A 12105-nucleotide genomic window follows, 5' to 3' on the forward strand; every position below is an offset into this window, starting at 1 on the left:
TCCAGCAGAAAGTTACTATCTTCCTTGTGATCATCAGGAAGTGATTTCCACTTGAAAATACTAACAACACTTAGTGTTATAGTCACCAATGCCTGTGACCCACAGATCTGAGCTAACATCGGACTTTTATTTTTAAACTTTGTGGTGATATTCAGATAAAACGTTTGGCTTCCCAGGAGTTTATTTTCTCTGGCAGCAGCAATGTTTTCTCTTAAGACCTTTAATATAGTTAAATATTTCAGTATTTACTCACCGCTCCTCCACCCCCAGTACAGCAAGATTAAAACTTGAAAAATGATTCTTGTTTTTTTTCCTGGGTGAATCCAGGAAGCAGCAATGCATTTTAAACTATTCCTTTGTTCTGCTAATCTCCTCTCTTTTTTAATTGAAGTAATTTAATTTCTGTTTTGAGTCACTATTATAAAAGTTTTAGGCAAGAGTGTAGTGATTTTAACATGCTGATGTAAACTTAGCAAAGGCCTGACCTTCACATGGAGAATCATTTTATATCTGTTTTGGGAGAGACAATTGAACCACATTGTGTTGAAGCCAGACAGTTTTTAAGTGATGACCTTAAAACCACAGAGTCTTGGCCTCTGAACCTCTCAGCTGCAAGGAGTTCTTCCATTCCACATGCACTTCTCCAGTTTAAACTCAGACTCCTCTGTGTTCTGGGTTTGCAGAGCAGGGTCTTGACCTGACATGTTGAGTTCTCAGGTGCTGAGAATATGCAAACAAACATAATAACACAAACGAACAAACTTTCCTGTGAACAAATGTGAAGACTACCACACCAATGTGAATAAACTTTTTGTTGTTGTGTGTTTCCCTAGAAACTTCCATTTACTATCCCAGAGCTGGTGCAGGCATCTCCCTGTCGCAGTTCAGATGGAATCCTGTACATGGGTGAGCTCAAATTCTGTTGCTTTTAGATTGCAATATGTTCAGCAACTAGAAAATGTAGGGACTGCCAGATGGACTGCATGGAAATACGCTTTATTTTAGGTACAAGTTAATAGTTTTTGAACAACCTTTCTGATGACAGAAAATCTGATCAATCTAGAATTCAATTACTGTTTGAAGACTAGAACCAACTACTTTTCCTGGAAGAGAATGCAGCTTTTCTCAGCAGTGAATAGCCTGTGTGGGGTGTTTCAATTTCTTGAGAAGCTATCTTTCAACAAAAGGCGACTTCTACTTAGTCTTCTTATGCTTATAAATGTCATTGACTGCCTGGTAGTTATAATTAAATTAGAAATCCCATTGCAACACAGTTAAGACCTCCTCCATTGTCTGAGATAGTCAGTTCATGTATGCTACAAATAACAACAAATTTATGGCTCACTGTCCTGACTCATTGCTGATGGATTTGGGAGGAGAAAGGGGGAAGGAAGGACAGTTATTACTTATTGCAACAGGAAACATGTGAAGGATCAGGATGAACTTAGTATTTTTTTTAGTTTCCTGAAGGGCCAATGTCTGCTTCTGGTTCTCCACTTTGCGTCTCTCCAGTTAAGGAGAAATAAAATAATTAACTAATAAATAAAATAAACTAATAAACTAATAAATAAACTAATAATAAACTAACTAATAAATAAACTAATAAATAAAATAATTAACTTTTTTAAATAAAAAGTATTTATTCAAAGCTTCTAAACAGAACAGTTGTGTTAGCATCAAAGAAATATTTAAGGTCATAGCTCACATAATTTTGAGTGGGAATTCAGGATTACAGTCCTTAATTTGAAATGTGCAGACCCTCATTTTTTTTTTTTCCACCAGCTGTCCTTCAACATTTGCACTTCTGTCTCCTCTTCTGCTTGCTCACAGGATCTTCTACACTCAGAACTCTGTTACATTTTATCAGTGTGAAAAAACAGAGCCCACAGTACTTCCTGTTCCAAATGTTGTATTTAGTCTTTCTTGTGGTGTTTGAGATTGGCCAGTAGTGGCCAATGATGAAACTAAGGCTGTCTGTGAGAAGTTGTTTTATTAAAAATGCTTTATTCATGTTAAGTTCATGAGCCTACTAAAGAAAAGAGAAGGCTCAAAACCTTGGTGGAAGTGCAATTTTCCAACTGAATGTTAATGAAACTTACATTATGATTTCAGGTAAAAAGCAGGATATTTGGTACGTGATTGACCTCATGACTGGGGAGAAACAGCAGACTTTGACTTCCTCGTTTGCAGAAAGCCTTTGCCCATCAGCATCCCTCCTGTATCTTGGGAGAACAGGTCATATGCTTCTCTCTCTGCAGCTCAGAAGAAAATGTTGTTGTTTTTAAATTTCAGGTTCATAACAAATGACCTTGTGATTGGTTCAGGTTTTCAAGTTTATTTCTTAGAAAAACTTCCGTAAGTTATGATTTTAGGCTGTACACAAAATAATTTTTCTGTACACAGAAAGTTAGACCAACAGCATTTTAGAATGCAGGGATTGTAAACTTGTAAATAAAACAAAGTACATCAGGAGAAGTTGTGCAATAAGGGCTTGTGCCTGTGTTCCTGAAGATCAGTGTGGGACTTAATCGAGTGTTATCCTTAACAGCTCTGAAATGTTTATTTATCAGGGGTGTTGGGAAATTGAAATGCAGAGAGCAGTCAGTGGCATTTTGAAGAGTGTCTCAGATTTGAGATGATTGATTCTATTCTCTCACAGGTTTTTTTGCTTCACAGACTGTATATTTTTTAACAGAATACACGATCACAATGTATGACACCAAGAAGAAGGAGCTGCGATGGAATGCCACCTATTTTGATTATGCAGCTACTCTGCCTGATGAAGACATAAAATACAGTAAGAGTTTACTTGCTTTCTTCTTTGGTTTGTTTTGATTTGTTTTCCTCCTTCACACATTGACTGTGAGTTTTGCACACAGGCAAAAATATTCTGATTTTTTTCTATAAAGAATAAGTCAAGCCGTTTGCCTGGGTTTTGTGCAGCTGATATGTACCTGCCAGTTCTTATCCTTTACAGATAACATCTAGACCCTGTTAGACACTTTCAGGTAAATTGACTCTAAGAAGGTGCAGCTCTTGAAGTTGTGATTGTTTAAAGTTTAGTGACACATGGTAGGAGAGGAATCATATCTCAACTGTGGTGTGTGCTCAGGAAACGCTATCGCAGTGCTGTTGTGTTGCAGTTGGACTTCTATCAAGCCAATTGTGTCAACTGATTCTCTAATCTGCTGTTCTTTTGCAATGTAAGGTATAAGGGGCTCCACAGTTAACCTGAGGCTTGAACTGTTAACATGTATTATTTAACCATGCATCTTCAGCACTCCAGATAATCTCCTGTGTGTTTGTATGTTGCAGAGATGTCCCACTTTGTGTCTAATGGAGATGGGCTGGTGGTGACCGTAGACAGCGAGTCGGGGGATGTGCTGTGGATCCAGAATTACGCTTCTCCTGTGGTAGCTTTTTACATCTGGCAACGTGAAGGATTACGGAAAGTGATGCACACAAACGTGGGCATAGAAACTCTGCGATACTTGACGTTCATGTCTGGGGAGGTTGGACACATTACCAAGTGGAAATACCCCTTCCCAAAGGAAACAGAGACCAAGAGCAAACTGACGTGAGCATCGCTATTCCTGTTGTTTTTACTGTCTGTCAGAGCTTTGTCATTAAAACCTGACTTACATTCAATGAAGGATTGTTCTGCCAGCTTCAGGATAGGGAAAAGAATGCATAAAAGCAGCTCTAGTTCTCTAGCTGTTATTTTATATCATATGTGAACTTTTGCTATCTAAAGGCAGTGATAAAAAAAAAAATCATAAGCTTAGCAAATGTACATTCATAACTGTTATCTGATGTTCTGGATTTAATAGTTTCTTATAATATGGAATAGAATTGGTTTTTATAATGCAAAACCTTTCAAATTATTAAAAACATGCGTAGCATTTTGGCAAATTTCAATTATTGAATAATGCAGAAAGAGGAAATGAGTTATGTCAAATGAGTAATTGTGACATGAATAATCAACTAATGGTGCTTTCATAATTAAAAAGAATGGCTTCGTGGTCCGGCAGTGCTTAAATAATTTTACAGGTCTGGGTTTTCAAAATATAAATGTTGATTTGAGAAACTCATGTGTTAGTTCTGCAGGATTGTGTTGCCAAGGTTTTAGCTAAGATGGTAAAACATCCATTTGCCTGCTCCTTTCTAACATTTATTGGTTTTTTTTCCAGGCCAACTCTATACGTAGGGAGATACTCCACAAGTCTGTATGCGTCGCCATCCATGGTGCATGAAGGAGTAACTGTTGTGGTAAGTTGGGAGCTGCAAGAGTTGTTTTTTAACACCTGCAGAATTAGGACTGTGCTGTGTTTAAAGAAAAAGGTGGAATGGAAACATAGATAAAAATTTATTTTAAAAAAGACAACTTAGTAGGCTCGCAAAGGGATCCCATTAAAATAGAAAATAAAGTACCGAAGGCTGCGCATCTACAGAAATTTGGTTTTAAATTGCAAGTAGCTATCATGAAATGCATCACAAATTACGTATTTAATGAAACAATTAACAGTAAGCCTTAGAATGCCTGACCATATTTCAAGAATCATTTCAAACACTGCAAAGAGGTAACTGTAGCTCCCCAGGCACAGTGCCAGGCAAGATTAGCAGGAATGGACCCGAGGTTGCTATGCAGCATTGTTGGTGCATTGTGCTTAATGTTAAAATTGAAGTTTTGTTCATCAGAGTCACTCCCCATAGACAGCAAATGGTATCAGTGATTTGTTTTGCTCACACTGTGCCTGTCCAGGTAGGAAATAAAGCTTCTGTTTAGCTTTCCTAAAAAAAGAGAGAGTAATCTACTCTCCTAGGCAACCTGCAACTGGGAAGGTTTAACGTCCAAGGTTGGTGAAGCAGCTGCCAAGTGCATAATGTCAGTGTTTACTTACAGTGACTTTGCTGCCAGTAATTTTTGCTTGCCTACCAATTTTGACCTCCATGCTTTTATTTAGTTGCCTGTTTAAATACTATAGGCACACAGTGGTCCCTTAATTGTAACGATGATCTCTCTCTAGCCCCGCGGCAGCGCCTTCCCCTTGCTGGAGGGACCACAAACAGAAGGAGTCACTATTGAAGACAACGGCGAGTGTGTTATCACCCCCAGCACGGATGTGAAGTTTTCAGGCAGACTGAAAGCCAAGACCAAACTCAGCTACTGGAACGACTGGCTCCTAATAGGTAGGTGAGGCCTCATGTGGCCCTGCCGCTCTGCAGGGTGGCATTGCCCTCTGGCGGGCTCTGCTAACCCAGACCTCAGAGCAGTTCTTCAGCTGCTGGAAATCCATCGCTGTGACTGCCTGAACTCAAGCAGCAATTACTGAATTGTAGTAATCCTTTCAAATTCATCTTTATTTGCATATGAATTAATATCTTTAAGCATACAACCATATACTGTTTTTTCCAAGGCCCCTGCTTTATGCAGTGCAGAGGATGAAGAGTGCTTAGCTCAGCATGTGGAAAGCTAATTTGAGCTTTTCTCCTCATCTTTATATGTTTTTCAGCAAAGATGCTGAAGTCAAGGATATCTTTCCTGAAAAAGGGACAACTTCTTATTTCAACACATGTGTTTTATTTAAAGGGCACCATGAAACACCATTATCTGCCCCTACAAAGATCCTGGAGAAATTCCCAAGCAACTTACCCAAGAGGCCTGAAAATGTGATTCCAGCTGACTCTGATAAAGCCACTATTGAAGAGGTCTGTGATGAGAATCTTCATCTTACTGGGTTCCTGAACACTGTAAAGCAGCAGAAGTTGGGGAAGGACTTAGAAGAAAACCTCACATTTTTTGTCAGATTTTCATGTGCTTAGCATTTGGAATCATTGGTGTGACGATGGGTCATTCCTTAGTTCAGACTTAGGGCTTTTAATTTTTTTTTTTTTCCCCCACACGCAAAATGTTCTTTGATAGAATTAGAAATGATTAAAATAACAGTTTAGCAGAAAGGCTTGCATATAGATACTCTGTTACCTATGAAAATATTGAGCTAACAGGGCTTTCTTTGCCTCCTAGGTTATTGACATAGTTGAGGGTTCCTCAACAGAAGACCCTCCTGTTGTCCCAAAGGATATTGAGGAGAAACTGTCTCGGCCTGTCCCTCGGCCAGAGGCTCCTGTGGACTCCATGCTGAAGGACATGGCCACGATCATCCTCAGCACCTTCCTGCTCGTGGGCTGGGTGGCTTTTATCATCACTTACCCAATGGTAATGCCGACTCATGATGTGCTTTGAGCTCAGGGAGGGTCAGAAACATGTTGTAGCCTAGGAAATGATACGGGAGTTAGACAGTGATGCGCTAGAGGGGACGGTCCCGCCTCACGGATGTGCAGGGGGTAGAAAGGCTACAAATTTGACCAGACAGTGGTTTCTCTGAGCCTGTGTGCCAACTCTGGAGATTATTTTTTTATCCCACCAGTTCCAGTTTTCGTATGTTACTCCTTTCATGGACACCCTAACAGCACTGGCTTCTGTCTTCCTCACCTGAACCACTGCCAGGCTTTCCAGCTTCTGGATCAAAGCCTTTATCCATTGTGGTCTGAAGACACCCAGTCAACCTAGTAACAATTTGGTTACTGGGTGGTCTCTGGGCTTTGCAGTGTGAATTCAGAATGAAATTGAGAGCGTGTGAGTGGAAGTTCCTCAGCCTACTTGTCTGATAGTGTCATCACGAGAGTTTTCCTCCCACCTTTGGTTGTAGTGACCCCAGTAGCTGGAGAGTTCCCTTTTGTGACATGATTGTAAGAAAATTCACTCCACTTACAGAACTGGGGTCCTTTCTCACAGAGCGTACATCAGCAGCAACAGAGGCAGCATCAGCTGGAAGAGAAGATCCAGCTCTTGCAGCAGCAGCAGCTGCCCTTCCGTGCTCCCAGCGAGCTGCCCCCAGAAGCAGATTTCTTGGAAACTTCCTGTGGACGGACGGAGAGCTCAGCCACGAGCACACCCAATATGTCCCCCAGAGCTTCAAACCATTCTGCGTACTCCAACGTCTCCACATCTGATGTTGGGAGCTGCCTCTCCACTGAGCAAGAGGAGGGAGGTAAAGTTGATGCAACGTCATTTATATGCTTATCTGGAGCTGAAAAATAAGGATTATGTCGTGTAGCCTGCCCCCCCCGCCTGGCCTTCCCATGCACTCATTTGTCCCTTCCAAGGCTGCTGAGGGGAACTGCTTGTAAACCCACTTCTCTGTCAGTCATTTGCTAAATTCAACAAGGCCTCGACCTAGAGTTTCTGCTGTGAACCACTGGTCTTTCATAATCCTTGAGACATGGTCTTTCCAGACCTGACACCAGGTGTTGTGTACAGAACGTGTTTGACTCTGTGTATTGGATCGTTTGGTCACTCGGCACGAGGACCAAAATGCAGATGTTCGTTTCTTTTGATCACGCGTGTTGTTAATTTGAACACGAACAAAAAGACTTTTGCATATTGGCCCAGGATGTGCAGTTGTAAAAGGCTGATTTGACCTGTCCTAAACCGGTCCTCGTTTCTTGTTTTGTTCAGATGAAGATGTGAGCAGAGTGATCGTTGGCAAGATTTCATTCAACCCAAAAGATGTACTGGGACATGGAGCTGAAGGGACAATTGTTTACAGGTAGAAGCTTTTACGAAAGTATTTTCATGTCTGGACTACTTTCATGCAGTGTTTCTTCACAAGCAAAACCGACTGTAGTTCCCTTAGAAATGTTTAATGACCAAATGTATCTGTTTGCAGCATGAGAAATGCTTTAACACGCCTCTGAAAATATCTGCTGTCAGTGGCTTTGTACAGGCTTTGCCTACAGAGTATGAAAGGATGATGTGGTTTCCTTCCTGTCTGCAGGGGGACATTTGATAACCGTGATGTCGCAGTGAAAAGAATCCTTCCTGAGTGCTTCAGCTTTGCAGACCGTGAAGTGCAGTTGCTGCGAGAGTCAGATGAGCATCCCAACGTGATCCGCTATTTCTGCACAGAGAAGGACCGGCAGTTTCAGTACATCGCCATCGAGCTGTGTGCTGCCACTTTACAGGAGGTGATGGGTCACTTGCAAGCCTACAGGATTTGAGAAAATCTTCTCCCTGGAAGGCCTTCCCTTTCCTTTAGCTTAAGTTGTGGAAGTGCCAGCCCCAGGAGATGTTCTAGTGACTCTTGCCCTCATGTCTGTGACAATTCCACATTCCTACATCAGGGTGTTTTCAGACCTTCAGAAATCCATACTTGATCCTGTTCTGATTTAATGATGGAAGCTGTTGTCCTTTGATTTTCCTTCTTGTGATGAAGTCCCTTCTAGTCATCCTCCCACTCCTGCCACCCAGACTTTAAAGATCCTCTACGTTCTCTTCTGGAGCACATTGCTAGATAGATTTATAGCTCTGAATGACGGTTTAGCGATCACCTTCATCCAGAAAACCCCACCATGACTCTTGTGTGTGTTAGCATTAGCCTCCAAGTTTTATTTTTGGTTTTGGGGGGTGCAGGGACTCAGTGCCTCTGCAAGGGCTAATTAGGATCAATCAGTGTTGTGGCTGAATCTCCTGTTTTCTCTTGTGATTTGCAGTACGTTGAGCAGAAGGCCTTCAGTCAGCATGGCTTACAGCCCATCACTCTCCTGCAACAGACGACATCTGGTCTTGCTTACCTGCACTCCCTTAGTATTGGTAAGAATGCCTCTTGTTTCGGTGCTAGATGGAGAGTTGTACATTTTCTTGCCTGTAAAAAAGAGGAGAAACTGGTCGGGTGCTGGGAGCTTGTTTATTCCATCCCAGAAGAGGGAGTCATAGAAGCTCCAGCTAGTGCCGGCAGCAGCAGCGTCTGGCCCTCCACGGCCTTGTCCCGGTAATGCTCTGCTGTGCTGGTTCAGAGTGCTGCATTTTTGGGGCAGAAGTCCTATAAAATGTAATGACCAGTGGTGGTGGAATGAAAGAGTGCTGAGCCTCCACCAAAGGCAATCGTTTGAGGTTAGGACTGTGGTTTAACAAACAGGGCTTCAGCCTTGTGAAATGTTTACCATGCAAGTACATTAAAAAGATACAAGTATTGCTGGGGTTTCCTGGAGCGGGTAAAAGGGTGTTTATTGTAGTCCACAGGGATCTGAAGCCCCATAACATCCTCATCTCGATGCCCAACGCCCACGGGAAAGTCAAAGCCATGATTTCGGACTTTGGGCTGTGCAAGAAGCTGGCAGTGGGCAGGCACAGCTTCAGCCGTCGGTCGGGTGTGCCCGGCACCGAGGGCTGGATCGCGCCGGAGATGCTGAGTGAAGATTGCAAAGAGAACCCTGTAAGTCTTCATCTTCCCATCAGCCCAACGGGTGTCACGTTTATTGCAGTCAGACCTTAAGATGCGCAGCCCTCGGTGCTGGGGCGTTCATGCTGGCTGGAAGCTGAATATGTGATTCTGAAAAGTTTCCTTTTGCTCTTAGATGCAGAATAACTGCCCTGCGAAGACCTAAGTCTTCAGGGGAGGAAAAAAATGTGTTATTGCTATGGGAGGTTGTTTCTTTGCAGACGTACACCGTGGACATCTTCTCAGCCGGCTGCGTCTTTTATTATGTGGTATCTGAGGGCAGCCACCCCTTTGGCAAATCCCTGCAGCGACAAGCCAACATCCTGCTGGGCGCATACAGCCTGGAGGCTTTGAGCACAGGGAGACACGGTAAGAGAAGCGCCGTAAACACGAAGCACCAGAGTCCAGGGAGCTTTCTGTGGGGGTGAAAATACCAACTGAACTGCGACCTGCAGCGATTCCCAGCCGGGCCGTGGTGAAGGTTGTACTTCTGAAGTAAAGCTCCGAGAGTTCTTAGAATTAGTACTCCGAGGCATCTCTGGGATACAAAACTTGGAACCCTGCAAGCCTGACTGCAGTTATTTCATGTATTTAAAGGTTAGGAAGGAGCTGAACTTTGATCTTCATCGTCACGCTGAGTCAATGCTACTGCCTGCGCTGGCTGCCCAGCGTAGCTGTGAGGGCGGTGCTTGAGCACTGGGGCTGGTGTCAGGGTCCTGTTGGAGGAAGTAAAGCAAATATTCATTTTCTGAAGTAGAAAACATTAGGTTTCTCTACAGCCTAAGAATTATCCCCCTTTTCCTTGCAGAAGACATAGTTGCTCGTGATTTAATAGAGCAAATGATAAGCATGGACCCCCAGAAGCGTCCGTCTGCCAGCTGTGTGCTAAAACACCCATTCTTTTGGAGTTTAGAAAAACAGCTCCAGTTTTTTCAGGTTTGTGTTGACCTTTTCAATCCTTTCAGTTCTTAGGACTCCTGTAGACCTTCTTCAGACGTTGAATATAGCCTCTCCTTGCTTTGTGAGTGTTTGAAGTGATAGAATGCACAACCAACAGAAAGTGAAGTTGTAATACCTGAGTGGTAGCTCTTGAGAAATTGGCTTCATCTCACAGCTCTTCTCTAGTGGGGCTGGAGCGTGATGTTATCGGCTTATGCCGGAGCGAGGAAGGGCTCTGGAAGCAACACAGGAGAACACGGAGCCAGGGAGCCTTTCACCAACAGGGGAGTGAATACACCTACCCTGATGCGGGGAGGGAACGGGCGGAGGGGCTGAGGTTCTTTCCAGCCCAACCTTCTGCTCTGGGATAAAAGGCTTTGGCAGACAGTGAAATGATTCATCTCAGAAACATCCGTGTTCCTATCCTAAGTACAATCCGCTGTGTTGTACTTTGTCACGTAGTAGAGTAGAATCGCAACTTCCTTATCCGCCAAGTTGCAATTGGCCCAAAGCAGCAGTTTTATGTTGTTGGGAAAAGTGTGGAAATAAACCCAGAAATAACCTGACTGTCTCTTCCAGGATGTTAGTGACCGGATAGAGAAAGAGTCTTTAGATGGTCCAATAGTGAAGCAATTAGAAAGAGGCGGAAGAGAGGTGGTGAAAATGGACTGGAGAGAGCACATCACTGTTCCTCTTCAGACAGGTAACGGACACTCGTAACACAGCGCAAAGGAGTTAGGTGCTCTTGTTCCTGGTTTGCAAGGAAAGTAAGGATAACACCATCTGGTTTTGGTGCACGTGACCTTTATGTGTCACCTCTTCAAACTGAAGGGTGTGTTTAGATATTGAAACCCACCTAGGGAAGATCTGTCCCTGCAGGCACTTTACGGATGAGGCCAGCGACTAAAACTGCTTCAACCACAAAAAGAAATGTTGTAATTTCTGTTGCAGATCTCAGAAGATTCAGATCGTATAAAGGAGGCTCGGTACGGGACCTTCTGAGGGCACTGAGGAATAAGGTAAAGGAGTTCTTTCTGTAAGCAACACGCGCGCCATGGTTCTCCCTCCTTTTGCTGGGCCAGGCTCTCTCTCTCACTTACCTCGGTTTCAGTATCGAGCTGCTTTACGATAGATGAATATGAGGTGACTTTGTCCATGGAAACCTATCTTGGACAGACAGTGCTGTTCGAAGAGGATCCTTGAACCCCTGCATCTGACTGAGCTCTCTTCCCTGTTCTTTTTTCCTGTACAGAAGCACCATTACAGAGAGCTGCCTCCTGACGTGCAGGAGACGCTGGGCTCCATCCCAGACGACTTCGTGTGTTACTTCACAGCCCGTTTCCCTCGGCTGCTCCTGCACACGTACCACGCTATGCGTATCTGCTGCCACGAGAGACTGTTCCAGCAGTACTACCCTCAGGACGCTGCCGAGCCGAGCCTCGCCGGGGAGGCTGTTTGAGAGGAGAGCTGGAGCTTTCATCTCCGGGACAAACATTCCAAGCACTGGGCTGTGAAACACGCCTACCTTTAGCAGGGAAAAGGGGGAGCCAAGAGCCGAGTTCTCCCTCTTTGAAGAAACCAAGCTTCCAAAAAGTGCCTTGTCCCTCTGCCTGCGCTGGACGGGGAGACGGTAGGAGCCCAAGGAGCGAGCGGTGGCGTCAAATAGCAACGACCCCTGGCCCTGGAGTTGTTCCAGGGCAGTTTTCAAGATGGTGAAAATGGAGAGCAAGAGCTGGGTGTAGCTGTCACCCATTATCCCTGTACTGTACGTGATTTTATAACCGATGCGTTTTACTACGAAGAATTAAAATCCAGCGACTGAAATAATAGGAATGCTACGGACTGGGATCTGCAAAAGGAGCCTTTTAGCTGTAGGAAATCACCT

General features: G+C 43.7%; 1 protein-coding gene across 3 annotated transcripts in view; it reads left to right on the plus strand.

Annotated features, from left to right (window-relative positions):
• Nucleotides 1-11883, plus strand: part of ERN1 (endoplasmic reticulum to nucleus signaling 1) — a 28386-nt gene extending 16503 nt beyond the window's left edge. Inside the window, exons 5-22 of one of the 3 annotated variants that reach the window (XM_069872220.1) lie at nt 834-906; nt 2113-2235; nt 2696-2797; nt 3316-3577; nt 4191-4269; nt 5028-5190; nt 5591-5709; nt 6026-6217; nt 6776-7052; nt 7520-7610; nt 7839-8028; nt 8554-8653; nt 9076-9275; nt 9503-9650; nt 10090-10217; nt 10800-10923; nt 11172-11239; nt 11473-11883. In XM_069872220.1, the coding sequence (XP_069728321.1) occupies nt 834-906; nt 2113-2235; nt 2696-2797; nt 3316-3577; nt 4191-4269; nt 5028-5190; nt 5591-5709; nt 6026-6217; nt 6776-7052; nt 7520-7610; nt 7839-8028; nt 8554-8653; nt 9076-9275; nt 9503-9650; nt 10090-10217; nt 10800-10923; nt 11172-11239; nt 11473-11679 (2646 nt within the window). In that variant the 3' untranslated portion in view covers nt 11680-11883. Of the gene's footprint in view, nt 1-833; nt 907-2112; nt 2236-2676; nt 2798-3315; nt 3578-4190; nt 4270-5027; nt 5191-5590; nt 5710-6025; nt 6218-6775; nt 7053-7519; nt 7611-7838; nt 8029-8553; nt 8654-9075; nt 9276-9502; nt 9651-10089; nt 10218-10799; nt 10924-11171; nt 11240-11472 lie in introns of those variants that run through there. The other 2 variants (XM_069872221.1, XM_069872222.1) reach the window with 2 other exon arrangements.
• Nucleotides 11884-12105: the final 222 nt, after the last annotated feature.

This window comes from Phaenicophaeus curvirostris, chromosome 19 (assembly GCF_032191515.1).
Source record: "Phaenicophaeus curvirostris isolate KB17595 chromosome 19, BPBGC_Pcur_1.0, whole genome shotgun sequence".
NCBI classification, from domain to species: domain Eukaryota; kingdom Metazoa; phylum Chordata; class Aves; order Cuculiformes; family Cuculidae; genus Phaenicophaeus; species Phaenicophaeus curvirostris.